This window comes from Chrysochloris asiatica, unplaced genomic scaffold (assembly GCF_000296735.1).
Source record: "Chrysochloris asiatica unplaced genomic scaffold, ChrAsi1.0 scaffold00033, whole genome shotgun sequence".
Taxonomy (NCBI): Eukaryota; Metazoa; Chordata; class Mammalia; order Afrosoricida; family Chrysochloridae; genus Chrysochloris; species Chrysochloris asiatica.
In genome coordinates this window covers 13,930,342-13,949,400 of record NW_006408551.1, presented here as the reverse complement: position 1 = coordinate 13,949,400, position 19,059 = coordinate 13,930,342, and the positions used below count along the sequence as shown (strand labels likewise).

The following is a 19,059-nucleotide window of genomic DNA, read 5'->3' as shown; positions in this document are numbered from 1 at the left end:
CGCCCCCCATTTTGGGTAGCCAATGTCCAAGTTGTATGGGGTGTTTTTTTATAGGTTTAAGTTATAGGTTTAAGTTCTGCTCTGTCAGAATTGCCTCAAAGGCACGAAAAACAACAACAGGTTTGGTTCACCTAAGAAACTGAGTTATTTATGATGCTAGTTTGTGACCAGGGAGTTGATCAAGATGAAGGGCGATAGAGACAGATTTGGAATCTCCAGAATCACTAACATGTTGGAAGCTTCACTATTAGCCCAATTCTAAAGAGTTTGGGTAGAAACAGACCATGTGAGAGAAATATGCAAGCCAGGAAACTAGGGATCATTGAATGTACCTGCCTGTCAGTCAACTGATTGACTATCTCAGTTGGTTAGAGCAAGGACTAAAGTTAGGAATTTAATTTCCATTTGGATTAAATTTGTTCCACTGTCTCAGGTTCTCTAAATTCAATCTGTGTTTGACAGCCACAATCTGGGAAAAACTCACTTCAAACCACAGGAAGAGCCGTTGTTGTTGTTAAGTGTCATCCAGTTGGTTCTGACTCATAGTAACCCTGTATAGGGTTTCCAAGGAGCAACTGGTGAGTTTGAACTGCTGACCTGTGGTTCAAACCAACCTTGCGACCTAGTGCTTATCCTACAGTGCCACAACCAGGAAGGACCATGTTGTTGTTAAGTGCTGTCAAGTTGACTCAGGAAGGACCATAGCAACATCTTTTAATAGATAAGGCAAAACATTTGTGATACTAATTACAGTGCGGCCTATTATTACAACTTGAAAGCACAGCAGCATTCTTTTCTTTTTTTACACAAGCTAAGAAATAGCAGTATTCTTGTTGTTATGTGCCATTGAGTTTGTTCTGACTTATAGCGACCCAGTATAGACCCAAGAAATAGCATAGCTCTACATTTATTGTAGTAGTTTGAAAATGTAAAATGAGGACTTCTGCAATCCATTGATCTTGCCTTTTATTATTTGATTCCATTGTAAATGACAGCATTTCTTTTGTGAAAAGCAGGGACCCAATAACTTTACATTATTGTTATTTTTCCTTTTTCTTAGTCAACCTCCTTCTTTTATATAGAGTGCTATACAATAAGCACTGGACCACAAGGTCGGTTTGAACCACAAAGTCGACAGTTCAAACTCACCAGCTGCTCCTCAGAAACACTATACAAGGTTGCTATGAGTTGGAAATGACTCAATGGCACTAACAACAACTCTTGTATATTGCCTTCCCCATCACCCAAGTTACATGTATCTACCCTCTACCCTGGAGTCCTGGTATGGCACTGTAGGTTAAGCATATGAATGCAAAGTTGGTTTGAGCCACAAGTTGGTAGTTCAAACTCACCAGCTGCTCCTTGGAAGCCTTATACAGGGTTGCTATGAGTCAGAACTGACTCAACGGCAGTTGATAACAGCAACAACACCCTGTATCCAGTGAATAATTTTCCCTTCCCTCCCATTCATGGTAACCATCATAGAACAGTTCTTTGAGCAAGAAAACCTTTTCTTAACTTTTTACAACAGTGGTCTTACACAATATTTGTCCTTTTGTGATTAACAAATTTCACATAATGTCCTCAGGTTCATCCATGTTATGAGGTGTTTATCAGATTCATTGTTATTTTTCAACATTGCATAGTATACCATTGTGTATATGTACCAAAGTTTGTTTGATCATTTTTCCATTGATGGGCATTTAGGCTGTCTCTATCTTTTTTCTATTATGAATAGTGCTGCAGTGAACATGCTCTGCATATATTTATTCGTGTCATGGCTCTTCATTTCTTGAAGATATATACCAAGTAGAGAAATTTCTGGGTTGTAAGTTTTTCTGCTTCCAAAATTTGAGGACGCACCAGATGGTTTTCTGCAGTGATTGTACCATTTATTGTATCACTAGCAGTGTAGGAGGGTCCTAGTCTCGCCTACATTTTTGTTTTCTGTTTTTCTGAATTTTGTTATCAATGCTGGGGTAAGCTATCTCATTGTTGTTTTCATTTGTATATCTTTAATGGATAATGATCTTGAGTATTTCTCCATGATTGTTGGCTACCTGAATATCTTCTTTAGTGAAGTTTCTGTTCATGTCCTCTGCCCATTTTTAAATTGAATTATTTGTTTTCTTGTTGACATTTGAAGTGTTCTATAGATTTTAGACAGTAGTCCCTTGTCTGATATGTTATTGCCAATTTTTTCCCCCAATTTGTGGGTTTTCTTTTCACTTTTGTGTGAAATCTTTTGTTGTAAATAAGTGTCTAATTTTTAGGAGGGTTCCAGTCATCTATTTTGTATTCTGCTGTTGGAGGTTTTGGTAATGTTTCATAGTATATTTATGCCAGTATCAGACCCCACTAAGTTTGTCCCTATTTTTTTCACTAATGATTTTTATAGGTTTCAGTTTTATGTTTAGGTCTTTAATCCATGTTGAGTTCATTTTTGTATATGGTGTGAGATACAGATCTTGTTTCATTCTTCTGCAAATAGATTTCCAGTTTTGCCAAGGCCATTTGTTGAAGAAACTATCTCTTCCCCATTTAATGTATTTTGGTGTTTTGTTGAAGAGCAACTGAGCTTAGATGAATGGATTTACTTCTGCATTCTCATTTCTATTCCACTGATCTATGTGCCTTTCATTGTACCAGAACCAGGCTGTTTTGACTTCCACAGTTGTGTAATTGGTTTTGAAATTGGAAAGTGAGAGACCTTCTAATTTGTTCTTCTTTTTAAATAATGCTTTGCTTATCCAAGGTCCCTTTCCTTTCCACATAGGGTTAGTTATTCGTTTTTCCATCTGTTTAAAGAATGTTGTTGGAATATGAATTGGGATTGTATTATAGCTATAGATTGCCTTGCTAGTGTTGACATTTTCACAATGAAATCATCTGACAGTATCATTGATACCCCATGCGAGTAAATAGAACAAGGAAACACCGAATAGTTTAAAATTAGGAAAGGAGTGTGGTAGGGTTGTATTCTTTCACCATATTTATTCAGCCTGTATGCTGAGTAAATAATCTGAGAAACTGGATTATATGAAGAAGAATGTGTTATCGGGATTGAAGGAAGACTCATTAATAACCTGTGATATGCAGATGATACAACCTTGCTTATTGAAAGAGAAAATGACTTAAAATACTTACTGATGAAGGTCAAAGACCACAGCCTTTAGTATTGGTTTAACCTCAATGTAAAGAAAACAAAAATCCTCACCGCTGGAGCAATAAATAATATCCATATAAATGGAAAAAGACTGAACTTGTCAACGAGTTCATTTTGTTTGGATCAACCAACAACACTCATGGATGCAGCAGTCAGGAAATCAAATGACATATTGCATTAGGCAAATCTGTTGCACAAGACCTTTTAAAAGTGTTTAAGAGGAAAGATGTTAGTTTGAGGATTAAGGTGCCCCTGACCCAAGCCATTATATTTCAATAGTCTCATATGCATGTGAAAGTTGGACAATGAATGAGGAAGACTGTAGAATTGAGTTAGAGTGCTGGAGAAGAATAGTAAAGGTATCATAGATTGCCAGAAGGACAAACAAATCTGTGTTGGAAGAAGTACATCCAGAATGCTCCTTATTAGCCAAGATGGCCAGACTTTGTCTCTCATACTTAGGATATAGTATCAGAAGAGATCAGTCCCTGGAGAAGGACAGAGAAAAAGAGGGAGACCTCCAATGAGATGGACTGGCACTGTGGCAGCAACAGTGGGCTTAAGTATAACAGCAATTATAGGATGGTGCAGAACCAGAGGTGTTTCATTCTGTTCTACATATGGTCGCTATGGTCGGAACTGATTCGATGGCACCTAACAACATAACATTTATCCAGTAGCTTGTAAACAAGGTGTGATTTCCCTGGCATATCATTATAAAATTGACACTTGAGGGAGAGAGAAAGGAAGTGCCAGAATATCACCATAGAAAGCTTGTAAGTCTGTCTTCTGCCTATAACTGATTGGAATACCTAAAATGGGGCTACAACATGCCCAGTGAAGGAGACTTCCTGTGGAGCCTCTGTATTGCGTAAGACCATAAGTGGAATTCTGAACCGCATCCAGATTCTTCTGAGGTGGGAAATCTCCACTTGAAAGACAAGCAGACCAGCCTGGAATGGCTAGAAGAACAGAATATACGTCTTGAAGGAAAGACCAACAAGAAAAATAAAAAACAATAATGGCAGTCTGACTGACTACTACAAGAACAAGCAAGTTGTTCACTCAGGAGACTTCAAGGTAAGTGGTCAGATCTCCTCAAGGCAAATCCCCTTCTAAGACTAAGACTCAAGGGAAATACATGAGCAGACATGCGCTCTGACTGGTGACCACGTTGGTCACTAATAAGGGGAAATGAGGGAAAAACAATAATGAAGCTTCAAGCTAAGTCCTATCATGTTCAATAGACTCCTGTGAACCCAGGTGGAAACTTGGTTGGCCAGCAGTATGGCAAGATCTGGGAATTCCTGGGCCCAGAGTCAGTGACATAACCACAGAGGACTAGAATGGAGAGTGAAGCGTCCAGTAATAAGAATGTGAGGGCATATGCACAAGGGGATAATACCCCCTTGACCTGGCTTCAATGGGTGGATGATCAGAACTCAACTAGAAGAAGAAAGAAGAGGAAAAAAAGAGTAATCTGATACAATTTGATGAACTTGACCTATACCTATGAATGCAGTAGCTCAAAAGAGGGAACAAATCTCTATAGTGAGGACCATTCCCGCCCCCTCGATACACAATGTAGACAGGGATGGGCAACTTAGACATTGGCTACCCAAAATGGGCAGGGGCTACAAAGGCAAGAAGTGACTGGTTTACAAGTTTTCAAGAGGGAGCCTAGATCCAGAGGGCGCAAAGGAAGGTCAAATGTCCACTGAGTAGTATCCAATCTGTCGGTGTGGGTCTGATGAAAGGAGATGGGGATAGAGCTCTTGTGGTACAATAGGGAATCATTGTTATCAGGACTAACTGCAAGGGTCCGAAATGTAAAGGTAGACGTTTTGTAGCAAAAGGAGGGAAGGGGTTGAATTTGCAGTCCAGGAGTGGGACCATCCAGGGTGAAGAGCGGAGTGCAGGACCCTACCCAGAGAAACAGTGACGCCAGAGATTGAGGCAGAGGCAATGATGTGGCGATATGGAGCAGCTGGGGAATCTAAACCCAGAGAGGGAGAGGGGCTGTGTGCTGACGACCAAGGAGCAAGCTTGAGGGGTATACCCTTTGGTTGTTTGATGATGCATGGAGGGGATTGTAATCATGGCAATGAAACGATATATGATAGGATGAATGTAAAGCTAATGTCCTCTCATGTAAACTATCACATAATCCACAATAAAACATTTAAAAAATAAAAATAAAAAGGAAGATAGAAGAAATATACAGAGTCACTGTACCAAAAAAGGAATGGTCAGTGTTGAACCATTTCAATAGGTAGCATATGATCAAGAGCCAGTGGTACTGGAGGAAGAAGTCCAAGGTACATCGTTAATATTGCATGCAAATAAAATTTTGCCAAAGATAACTTTAAAACAACTGCAGCAGTACATTGGCAAGGAACCTCCAGAAGTTCAGGGTGGATTCAGACAGGGACATGGAACAAAGGATATCATTACTGACGTCAGATGGAACTTGACTGAAAGCAAAGAGTATCAGAAAGATGTTTGCGTATGCTTTATTGCCAAACGCTTTACATTGAGTAGATCATGACAATATGTGGACAACATTGCAAAGAATTCGTATTTCGGAATACTTAATTGTACTCATGAGGAACCTCATATAGACCAAGAGTCAGTCATTTGAACAGAACAAGGGGACACGGGTTGGTTTAAAATCAGGAAAGGTGTATGCCAGGGTTATATTCTTTCGCAATATTTAGTCAGTCTGTATGCTGAAGAAATAATCTGAGAAACTGGATTATATGAAGAAGAACATGGCATCAGGACTGAAGGAAGACTCATTAACAGTTTGTGATAGGCAGATAATACAACCTTGCTTGCTGAAAGCAAAGGGAAGTTAAAATACTTACTGCTGAAGATCAAACACCACAGCCTTCAGCATGGGTTTCACCTAAATGTAAAGAAAGCAAAAATCTTCACAGAAGGACCAATAAATAACGTACATATAAATGGAGAAAAGATTGAAGTTGTCAAAGACTTCATTTTGCTTGGATCAACAATAAACATTCATGGAGGCAGCAGTCAAGAAACCAAAGATGTATTGCTTTGAGCAAATCTGATGCAGGAGACCCCTTTAATGTGTTCAAGATAAAAGATACTAGTTTGGGAACTAAGGTTTGCCTGACCCAAACCATTGTAGTTTCAATCGTCTCATATGCATGTGAAAGTTGGACAATGAATAAGGAAGGTCGTAGAACAATTGATCCATTTGAGTTATGGTGTTGGAGGAGAATACTAAAAGTACCATTGGCTGCCAGTAGAACAAACAAATCTGTTGGAAGAAGTACAGCCAGAATACTCCTTAGAAGCCAGGATGGCCAGATTTTGTCTCTCATACTTCAGACAATTATCAGGAGGGACCAGTCTGTGGAGAAGGACATCATGCTTGGGAAAGTGAAAGATCAATGAAAAAGAGGTAGACTCCTAATGAGATAGATTGGCACAGTGGAAGCAGCAATGGTCTCAAGTGTAGCAGTGATTGTGAGGTTGGCGAAGGACAAGGCAGTGTTTCATTCAGTTGTGCATAAGGTCGCTATGAGTAGATACCAACTCAACAACAACAACATTGTAGACTGTCTGTGTAGTTCGCCATCTTGCTGTTTAGTCTGCCATCTTACTTGGAAGTCCCTACATTTTTGTTACTTTTTTCATTTTAATTTCTCTCTGAGAAGGTACACTGTATGGCCTCCTGATAAGAACCCCAGCTAACATGACATCACTTGCTTGTGTCAGGTCTGGTTTTCTTTGCTTTCTCAAAGTAATGCTTCTCAAGATATGCTCCAGGAAACAAATTCATCAGGATTATTTTTGGCAAGCATCTAGAGGGTAGGGCCTGGGAGTCTGCATTCTTAGTAGATTCCATTGATGATTCTTATGTGTACTTAAATTTGAGGCCCACAGCCTTGTAGGGACCCTATGGACCATTTGCTTTTACAGGTCGAAAAGAAAAACCATATTTCCCAGTGGAGGAGTCTGTAGACCTTTCTGAGCTTACCTTCTGTCCCCACTTCTGCTTCTCGTGTTCTCTTTCCACTTTCAGAGTCAGACGTATTTGAAAGTCATTGCTCTTCTTTCTTACCCTGCTTGTAGAAGGGCAATTGGACTATATTCTAGTGTTCTCTGGGTAGCATTTTGATGTGAAATAATGCAAGCACATTGGTAAAAGGACAGCAAGGGCATCAGCCTAGATTGATAATTTCATAGATCTGTAGTTGAGGCTGAAATAGGTGTTCTAATGGGTGATGTGTCACTTTCAAGTAACTGTATTTTCCTAATTTTTCCAAGATTACTTTTCTGGCCAATATTGTGAAAAAAGTGGTGAAGGGGCTTTCAGCTTCACTTCAGCTGCTAAGTCCATGCCAAGCAGTTCTTTTATACCAGCAGTTTTCCATCCTCAAGAGCTGCCTGCAGTACAGCAAGACTCTAGCTGAGTATATTAGAAATGACTACAGAGAAGAATTCAGGTAAGAAAAAGTTCAGGATCTAATCTGCAGCAAAATTCCACTCATTTTCTGATTTTCTTGCAATTCAAACATACAGTCTAATATTTAGAAAACTGAGTGGGGATGACAAGTTCTGCTTTTGTTTTTAATATGGGTTAGGATTTGGGGAAACTCTATGGACCAGTACCATTTGAAGTATATTTCCAGGCCAGACAAGGCAAGTGAAACCTTGAACTGTTTTTGAAGAACTGTTTCTCACTTGTTATCTCAATTACAGCCAGCATCTCACAGTCCTGGTCAGGTTTTAACCTGCTATGACTCATTAAGAGACAGAATCATACCGACAGGGATGATAGATTAAGGATTGTGAATTCAACTGAGTCATTTGGGAAGGACCCATTAATAAATGAACAACAATTAATGAACACAGTTAAGGGTTTTTGTTCCATTTGCTCTCTTACTCTCAGTAGCAGAACAGTAATAAAATACGATAGCAACCATTGGTTTCATCAGCTGGCCTGTTCTCCTGCATCCCAGGGGTTTCTGCTTTTATTTTGAGGCTTGAAAAGTCAAGTGACTTAGTGATAAAACCCTGCATTTGGACCTACTAAGAAACAAAGGAGCCTTGGTGTCACAGTGGGTAAGCACTTGGCTGCTAACGAAAAGGTGGGTGGTTTGAACTCACCAGTGGCTGAGTTCACACCTTCAGGAGAAGGGTGTGGTAATCTGCTTCCATCAAGATTTGCAGCCATAGAACCCTTATGGAGCATTTGTAGTATGTCCTATAAGGTCACTATGAGTCAGACTGCTTGACAGTAAGGGGTGAAAAAGATTGCCTTGTTGTGTCGGATCAAGGATACAAAGGTGCATTGGGTGTAGGTTTGTCACTAGCTCGGATACAGATATATATAATAGGGTATGGAACCTTATGTTGACTGGCCTTTGAAAACATGTAAACCTGATTTGCAGGCCTTGTTTTTCCTACACGGAGTCCTGGTTGGTGCTGTGGGATAAAGCTCTGGAATGACAGTTTGGTTTGAACCACAAGGCCGGTGGTTCAAATTTCACCAGCCACTCCTTGGAAACCACATATATAGGATTGCTGTGAGTCAGAACTGACTCGATGGCACTTAACAACAGTTATGCACTCTAGCTTCCATTCCAGTTCCCATAAAGGGTTTTCATATGGCACACCCTGTGTTGATTCTCATAACCCAGTTTTTTCCCTACTACCTCCTGATTATTATTTTTTTTTTTTAGAGAGAAGTAACTTTATTAGTGGTTACCAGGGCAGAGGGAGGGGATACACGAGGAAAAGGATGGACTTGATTATAGGTAGAGTTGCACAGACAATTATTGTAATTTATGTCAAGACGTTGAACACATTTAAAATTTGCACTGGCACAAGCAAGGTGATAGACATATTTACAAAAATGACACAAAAAAAGAAAGAAGTTGCTGAGGCTGATTATGCACAACCAAAAATCTCTTGGGATTTGAGTTCTTGGTTTGGAGATTTAGGGTCATGGTTTCATGAAACATGATACATAGTCGCTGGGGGTCTTAAAAGCTTGTAAGTGGCTATCCAAGGCATAGCAACTGGTCTCTATTAGCCTGGAGCAGCAGAGTAAGAAAGAGTCAGGAATAGAAGGGGTCAGGGGATGTGGAATGTGTGACTAACTGCCTCCATGAACAGCTGTCTACAGAAGAAGGGGATGGTATCCCACTACTATTACTGAACATTTTCATAAAAGAGTCTACAGAAGAATCCTGATTGAAACAGGGAGAGGGCGGATGCAGAACAAACTTTCAAATTCTCACGCATTCCAAATTTCCTGGAGCCAAGACAGTCGGATGAAACCTTGAGATATGCCTTTAGATAATCTTTAAAACTTTACACCAAAAATAACTCCTAAAGTAATTTTAAAGCTAACGATCCCTTGGTCCAACATTCCTCCTTATTTTTTGATGAAGTAAAAATATAACATAAAATTCACCATTTTAATCATCTAAAAAGCATACAATTCATCGAGTTTCAGAATATTTTCATCACCCTGAGAAAGAAATCCTGTACTCATTGAGCAATCGCTCCCCACTCCCCTCCATCAGCTCCCTCATCTGTTTCCTCTCTGGATTTACCGATTTTGGCAGTGATTTGGACATTTATACTTCATATAAGTGGAATCATTCATTAGGTGGCCCTTTATGTCTGGCTTATCACACTTAGCATAATCTTTCCAAGGCACACCCATTTTGTAGCATGTACTTATATAACCCAATTAAAAAAATTAGTTACAGCATTGATGCATTGTAGAAAAGGTAATCAATGTTACTGAACTATTTGCATTGTTGTTGTTGTTATGTGCCATGGAGTCTGTTCCCACTCATAGCGTCCCTGTACAGAGTTTCCGAGGCTATAAATCTTTATGGGAGCAGAAAGTCTCATCTTTCTCCTATGGAACAGCTGGTAGTTTCAAACTGCTGACCTTGCGGTTCACAGCCCGATTCATAACCACTACGCTGCCAGAGCTCCTTGAACAATTTGTGTAGAAATTCTTAAATGGGGCATGTTCTGTATAGTTTCCCACTGCCTCCACCTCTACTACTATTACCCTACCTCACTAATTTATGTTGTTGTTGTTGTTAAGTGCCATTGAGTCGGTTCTGACTCATAGTGACCCTGTGAAGGGTTTCTGAGGAGCAGCTGGTGGGTTTGAACTGCTGACCTTGTGGTTCAAAGTCCAGTGCTGTGGGCATTTCATTTGTGGTCACTCTTGTAAACTAGTGATTTTCAACTTGCTGTGCATTAGAACCATCTGAGGAACATAGAATATTAAAAAATACCGGTACCTAGATCTCATGTGTCGAAATTCTGGGTGTTCATACTTCTTATCAACACTCTAGATGATTCTAGTGTTCATCGAGGGTTGAGAATTGCTGAAAGTCTTCTCACTTTTGTCTCTTCCTTTGGCATTTCCTATCATTTTACTGAAGCCACGAGGATGAGGCCTATCCCTTTCCTCTTGATTTGTCCCTCGTTGGCACCACAGTGTGACCCTTTTCATCTTAACTCTCTAATGTGCATTACCTAAGGAACCAAAACTCAGGCGCCTCAGCCCACACTGGTGAGGATATGCCTGGCTTTCTTATTAATGCTTTGATAACTTCTACATTATTAATGAAATTGACTTCCTTTCCTGAAGTCAAGTGCTTCAGTGAGCTGAAAGGCACACTTATTAGAGATTTTACAGGTCACAAGTCAGGGAATTGAAAATGCTGGCTGAGTCTTGGAGCTTAGACTCCCACACCCAACAACAATCCTTTTCCAGTGAGTCTGAACAAATTGATGTCACCAATGTGAAGATTCTTGTTTTTAAAGCTATTTTGTTTCTTTTTTTATGATTTGCAGGTACTTTATTCATATACCAGCCTTGGAGAAAAAGCTCCCGTTGTGTTACCCGATCACCCAACCTACTACTCAACTTATTCACCAAGTTCTGAGCTTGGTTGAACAGAAGTAATGTGTAAAATGCTAATAAGAGTATAAAATGTTAATCAGGAGTCAATATTATGAGAAACATATGTTTTTATTTATAAAAGTACATGTTAATATCTGACTATCCTATAAACACAGATTTTATTTGAATGTTCCGCCAATGCCTCTCCAGAAGTCTTTAGAGTTATCTAACACAAACAAATGGTTTACATACATCCTGACAAACATAAAGTGGTGTTAAAAACTAGTGTTTCTGGGTCGGGGTGGGGGTGGGGGGAGGGGGGGAGAAAGTATCTTTCTATGGATACAGAAATTATAAAGGGAAACAGAAATTCCTGGAGAGCAAATGCAGATAATAAATGTACTCTGTTGAGTTCCATCGGTGTAATACTGGCGAGTGGTGTGAAGCCCCTGCAACACGCGAAGATACATTGTTGTGCGGGATATAAGCTACAGAGAGAGCATTGGAGAAATGCTTAGTGGTAGGATGATGCCGTGGTCTGATGACCCCCACTTCCATGAGGTCATCATGGAAGATATGCAGAAGAATGCTGGCATAGCTATAAGGAACATACAACTCTAATTTCACATAGGCAAAGATGCTTGGACTCCCTTCAACAAAATTAAAAACATTTTGTCTCTCGATTTCAGTCACCTGTGGGCTCTTCTGAGCAGTCCCACAATCTATGTGAAAGAAAAATTGAGTAGTTATGGTTTTTTCATAATCAGAAAAAAAGGGCATTGTAAAAAGTGTTCAGTGTACCTTATAACAATAATTTATTTAATCTAACAAATACTTTACTTTGATATCACTGTGAGCTATTAAATGAATTTGGATTTCTAAGAATGTAAGAATTAGACCATTCAATGGAGTCATACCAATTTACTACCTGGGGAAGGGTCAGCAAAAAATTCACCTTTAAAGGAAGCTCCCAAGGTGGAAATGCCTGTGCTATGTGGCAGAGAAAGAATCAAACTCACTCAGGACATCTTATTTCTGGTTCTAATTGAGCTGTGAATCAGTTGTTTGACTCTAAGTAAGTCATATCCCCTTTCTATTCTCATGTGAAACAGTGGGACTAAATGTTCTTCAGCTTCTCTTGCAACTGCAATGTTCTCTGCCGCTCCTTAACGCTTTGTAACAGGGCAGGGCATTCCTCTGCTAGCCTGGCTCAGTGAATGATTTCAAATAACCCTGCCATCTTTTGACCAAGGTTTTTATCGATATCAGCTGTCATTAATATAAACGCACAGAGTTTTCAAGTCTTTACCACGGTCACCCATCAAGGAGCCCATGTCTTCCATCCTTCCCTTTGGGGGTAGAAAAAGGAGCAAATGGCATTTATGAATGTCTTGAGCTGATAGGTAGGGAATTATTAGTTCCAGGAGATGGTCCATCAGAGGGAGTAGGAAAAGATTGTTGAGACACAGGCAAGCATCACTTCAAACTATGGGCCTGACTGCTGATTAATGGTGGAACCCAAAGGATGACAGTGAAAAGATCAACTCAGCTCTGCCTCAGCTTCTCAGCAGTGCTCCAGTGCAGATTCTGGAGGAGGTTTGGGTTCCTCTGCACAGCCTGGGAGAGAGGGAGAAACCAAACATTCATGCTATGAAGGGCTGTTGCCAAGTGCCATTAAGTCAGTTCTGACTAATAGTGACCCTGTGTAGGGTTACTGAGGCGTGATTGGTGAGATTGAACCATCGACCTTGCAGTTCAAACTAACCTTGCAGCCCAGTGCTTATCCTATAATACCACACCAGGACTCCATGAAAGTTTATCATGCCACAATTAACTTTCCATTTCTGTGTATTTTCTTTGCATTGTTGTCGAAGGTAAGAAAATTACTAAGTAACCCGCCGCTGTTTGTCATTTGGATCCCTGGTGTGGCACCGTGGGATAATGTACTGGACCTCAGAGGCAGTTTGAACCGCATGGTGTGTGGTTCAAATTCACCAGCCACTCCTCAGAAACCCTATACTGGGTCACTATGAGTTGTAACCAACTCAACCACACTTAACAACAGCATTCACCATTAGACACTTTGATTAACCTAAATACTAATCTCAATTCTAAGAGAATAATTATTTTAGAAGAAATTAATTGAATAAGTTTGAGTTTAAAATCTAAATAAATACTGCTTAAGAATAAGGTCACCAAAAAGGCAAGTGCACATAGCTAGTTTTTAGGCCAAGTTAAAGATTCCAGGCTCTTTGATCACCTTTACAACACAAGCATCACATTGCTCTCCACCGGCCCCATTAAGAATTTACAGTGCCTGGTATATCAGACCAAACCAGTTGCCCTTGAGTCAATTTTGACTCATGGTGACCTGAGTGACCTCTATTTTCTTTTTCTGACTTCAGAACCACTTGTTTTGTATTTTAATAGAAGGATTCAGCCCTGTACATTTCTTGAAATAGTGAATTTGCTGAAGATTTTTGAGCAACAATGAGTGTTAACTCATTGCCTGACTTCTCTTTTTCACACATTGTATTTACTTCTAAATACATTGTATTTACTTCTAAAATATTGTACAGAGTCCTAAGGGCAACTTGGATTTGGATTTCTCTATGAGAAAGTGACAGTCAACAATTCTTCCCCATCCCATATGGCCAAGCACTCCTGCGTCTTTTGGATCTGAAGCATTTCTGATTTAGGGAAAGGTAGCATGACTCCTTGACTAGAAATATGGGTCATGTAACTTTGTAAATAAGAAAGACATTGTTTTGAATCCTGCCTGCCTACTTGTCAGATATTCACAGATAATACTTAACCTTTTAGAACCTCATTCGTATCTGTTCTAAGAGAGTAAACAACCTACATTAAAGGTGATTGTGAATATTCATTAATTTATAGATAAATATCCAATTCTTTACCTGGTATATATTCAGATGAACTATTTGGCATTGCTATTTTCAAGTGTAGAATTTAATATATCAGCTTCAGTACAGTGGATGCGAAAGCTGGACAGTGAATAAGGAAGACCGTAGAAGAATTGATGCCTTTGAGTTGTGGTGTTGGAGGAGAATACTGAAAGTGCCAAGGACTGCCAAAAGAACCAATAGATCTGTTTTGGAAGAAGTGCAGCCAGAGTGCTCCTTGGAGGCCAAGATGGCTAGGCTTCGTCTCTCATACTTTGGACACATTGTCCGGAGAGAAGAGTCCCTGGAGAAGGATGTCGTGCTGGGTAAGGTGGAGGGTCAGAGAAAAAGAGGAAGACGCCCAACGAGATGGATCAGCCAGGTGGCATCATTGATGGCGTCAAGTGTGGCGGCGGTAGTGAGGTTGGCCCGGGATCGGACATTGTTTCGTTCTGCTGTGCATGGGGTCGCTATGAGTCAGTTCTGACTCGATGGTACCTGACAACAACAACAACAGTGGATTACTTCATATGGGTCTTCTACCCATAGTCCTTGTAACTCCCATCACACAACTTTTTTCCTGATAGGTCTAGGTTTAATAAAAGGTGGGAGAAGATGCAGATAGGATAATATGCTTCAGTTGTGATTGTTAACAGAGTTCATTGTGATTGTAAAACCTTGGAACTCTAATGTGGGTTTAAAATGACTCATCTCAGAAGCAGGAAAGGGGATCTCATTACCATCCAAGATGAATTACCAGGAATGTAGCTGGCGCTTTGAACCCTGAGATCCCTGCATATTGAACCTCCTCAACCTAGGGACAGAAAGCTGTAGCACTGAAGGAGTGACAGGAGCAACAACAACAGATGCAAGAGTGAGAGCACAAGACAGAGTGGTGGACTTTCTGACCCATGGAACAAGTAAAACTGAGTGGTTTTGGACTTGCTTGCAGAGTCGGGTGCCTCCAGCATTTACCTGGAGGAGCTAGGTTTGCTGACTCACAGAGCTGTCCCTTCAGGCTGAGGCATATGGTGGAGTAATGTGTCCTGTGGGCATTAATCAGCAGCCTTACAGAGCTTTTGTCTTGGTGTGCCCCTGTGGGAGAAAGCATTGGACCCCAAGGTTGGTTTGAACCACCAGGTTGGTGGTTCAACCTCATCAGCTGCTCTTTAGAAACCCTATACAGGGTCGCTGTGAGTTGGAACCAACTTCATGACACTTAACAACAGAGCTTTGCAACACTGCCCAGGCAGAGAGAGATCTGCCTGTGGGCACAGCAGAGGAGAGATTGTCTGATTGGAAGAGCTGCACTGAATGAAATTCTGCTCTGCATTGTAACCTGTCAACTTTTCCTAAGAAACCCCGTAACTCTGCATATGATGACTGAGTTCTGTGTGGCCAATACAGTGAATTACTGAACCCAGCTGAGTAGAGAGGGCTATGTGAGGAATGTTTGGTGTCATTTTTTTATTGATTCCATTTTATTGATTCAATCAAATGAAGTCGTAGGTATCTTTATATGTGTGTACTCTCTAGCTACTAATCTGCTCTCCTTTCCGTTTCCACTCCTGGTAACCACCAAAGAATGTTCCTTTTAGTGTGAAAATCTTTTCTTGACATTTTACAGTAGTGTCTCAGACAATATTTGCTCATTTGTGATTGGCTTATTTCACTCAGTGTAATGACCTCCAAAATCTTTGTCATAATTTTACTTGCATGCAATATTAATGATATTGTCTAATGATTCCTGTATTCCACTGGGTCACCTCTCCTTGGAATAGGCACAATATAAAAAAAAGCAAAAATCCTCACCACTGGACTAATTACATCAAGATAAATGGAAAAAATATTGAAGTTGTTAAAAACATTTTGTTCAAGTCAACCATCTATACTCATGGAAGCAGCAGTCAAGAAATCAGATGACATAATGCATTAGGCAAATCTGTTGCACAAGACCTCTTTAAAGTGTTCAAGGGCAAAGATGTCAGCTTGAAGACTAAGGTGTGCCTGACCCAAGCCATGGTATTTTCATTAGCTTCATATGCATGTGAAAGTTAGACAATGAATAAGGAAGAACTGATGCATTTGCGTTATGGTACTGGAGGAAAATATTAAAAGTACCATGGACTTTTAGAGCTGCTAGAAGAACAAACAAATCTGTGTTGGAGGAAGTACAGCCAGAATGCTCCTTAGAATCCAGGATAGTGAGACTTCATCTCTTATACTTCTGATTTATATCAGGAGGGACCAGTCCATGGAGAAGGACATCATGCTAGGTAAAGTGGAGGGTCAGCAAAAAAGAGGAAGACCTCCCCAACGAGATGGATTGGCAAAGTGACAGCAGCAATGGGCTCAAGCATAACGCCAATTGTGAAGTTGGCTCAGGACCAGGCAGTGTTTTGTTCTGTCGTCCATAAGGTTGCTATGAATAGGTACTGATTCAATGGCATCCAATAACAACAGTGACCTCCAGGTGCATCCATATTGTAAGCTGTTTCACAGATTCATCATTACTCTTTAATATTGTGCAGTATTCCATTGTGTGTATGCACCATAATTTGTTTATCCATCAGTGGACATTTGATTGTTTCCATCTTTATGCTATTATGAATAGTGCTGCAGTAAACATGGGCATGCATATGGTTTTGACTTTGAACATCGGTGTGCGTATATCAATTCATATCATGGTTTTTATTTTTCCAGGATATATACCAAGTAGAGGGATTGCTTGGTCATATAGTATCTCTTGGAGTCCTGGTGTGGTGCTGTGGGATAGCATTGGACCACAAGGTCGGTTTGAACCACAAGGTTGTTGGGTCAAGCTCACCAGCCATTCCTTGGAAACTCTATACAGAGTCGCTATGAGTCAGAACCGATTTGATGGCACTTAACAACAACAATAATATCTCTATTTTCCAACTTTTAAAGGAAGCATTATACTTCCACAGTGGTGGCACTATTTTATCATCCCACTGGGAGCGTATGAGGATTCCAGTCTCTCCACATCCTCACCTGCATTTGTTTTCTGAATGGTAGTTAACAGAAACATGAACTTGCTCAGTACCTTATATTTTATATATAATTTCCCATATAGTATGGTACTTTGTTATAGCATGAGTTAGTCTTAGACAGATTTGTGTAAATCATAAGTCATATCATAAAGTTTTACCATAAATTGTTGAGTAGTTATATCATACTTAAATATATTCAAATGGAATTCTTTTTCTTGCTTGCCTCCCTGTACCCTCAGTAAACACAGGTTCTTCTACCAACCTTTTCCTAAGTACATAGCACTCCATTCACTAAACTACTCAGAATAGAAACCTGGGAGACCTCTGCATATTATTTCTTCAATTTCCACATGCAACCCATCAGCAGTGCTTATTGACAGTTTCCCCAAATTATATTCCTAATTTACAGAGTTTCCATAATTACTTCTATTACCCTAGTAATTATGTAGCACCTGACAGCAGTAGCTTTTAAAGTCACCTAGCTGTCTTCCTTGACATCTACAATCAATTATCTAAGATGAAAGTGGAGTGATCTTTCAAACAAAAGAAATCAATAATATTTCTTATTTACCACTTGTTGTTGTTGTTAAGTGTCACTGAGTTGATTTGACTCTGAGTTCTCAAGTATGTGAATCTTTACAGCAACAGAAAGCCTTATCTTTGTTCCCGGGGGCAGCTGGTGGACTTGAACCACTGGCCTTATCGTTTGGAGTTCAGTGCTTATCCTATAGTCACTTTAATCTCCTCATTTATCATTGTTGTTAAGTGCTGTTGAGTCATTTCCAACTCATAGCGACCCTACGTACACAGAACGAAATACCGCCCATCTTTTGTCTTCTTACAATTGCTGCTATGCTAGAGTCCATTGCTGTTCTTCCAACACAGATTTGTTTGTGTTGTTACCTTTAATAGTCTTCTCTAACACCATAACTTAAATGCATCAATTGGTCTAGGTCTTCTTTACTCATTGTCCAATGAGTCAGGTGCACTTTTGTCCTCCAGCGGACACCCTTGCTCTCTAAATAGGTCTTTTGCAGCAGAGTTGCCTAATGCAATAGGTTGTTTGATTTCTTGACTGCTGCTTCCATGAGTGTTGATGGTGGATCCAAGCAAAATGGAGTCCTTGACAACTTCAGTATTTTCTCCATTTATTATGGTGTTATTTATTGCTCCAGTAGTGAGGATTTGATCTTCATAAGTAATGACTTTAACTCTTATTTGCTTTCAGCAAGCTTGGCTGTATCATCAGCATATTGCAGGTTGTTAATGAGTCTTCTTCCAATCCTCATGCCACGTTTCTCTTCATATAATCCAGTTTCTCAGATTATTTGCTCAGCATACAGATTGAATAAGTATGGTGAAAGAATACAACCCTGGCCCACATCTTCCCTGATTTTAAACCATTCTGTGTCCTCTTGTTCTGTTCAGACTACTGCCTCTTGGTCTATGTACAGGCTCCTCATGGGCACAATTAACTGTTCCAGAATGCTAATTCTCCATAATGTTGTCCATAGCGTGTCATGATCCACAAAGTCAAAAACCTTCCCATAGTCAATAAAGCACAGGTAAATATCTTTCTGGTATTCTCTGCTTTCAACCAAGATCCATCTAACATTAGCAATAATATCCCTTGTCCCATATCCTTGTTTGAATCCAGCTTGAACCTCTAGCAATTCCCTGTTGATGTACTGTTGCAGTCCTTTTTGAATTACCTTAAGCAAAATTTATCTTGCTTGTGATATTAATGATATTGACCAATAATTTCCACATTCTGTTTGGTCACCTCTCTCTGGAATGTGCACAGATATGGATCTCTTCCAATCAGTTGGATAAATAGTTGTCTTCCAAATTTCTTGACTTACATAAGTGAGTGTCTCCAGTGCTGCATCAAGTTTATTGAAATATTTCAATTTGTATTCCATTAATTTCCAGAGCCCTCTTTGCCAATGCCTTCAGTGCACCTTGGACTTCTTTCTTCAGTACCAATGGCTCTTGATCATATTTTTCCTCTTGAAATGGTTGTACAGTAACCATTTCTTTTTGATACAATGACCCTGTGTA

General features: G+C 39.9%; 1 protein-coding gene across 1 annotated transcript in view; it reads left to right on the top strand.

Moving 5' to 3' along the window:
• Window positions 1-11,147, top strand: part of LOC102813636 (chromosome unknown open reading frame, human C12orf56) — an 87,863-nt gene extending 76,716 nt beyond the window's left edge. The window contains exons 12-13 of the mRNA XM_006859607.1: window positions 7,469-7,647; window positions 11,036-11,147. Of these exons, the coding sequence (XP_006859669.1) occupies window positions 7,469-7,647; window positions 11,036-11,147 (291 nt within the window). The remainder of the gene's footprint in view (window positions 1-7,468; window positions 7,648-11,035) is intronic.
• Window positions 11,148-19,059: the final 7,912 nt, after the last annotated feature.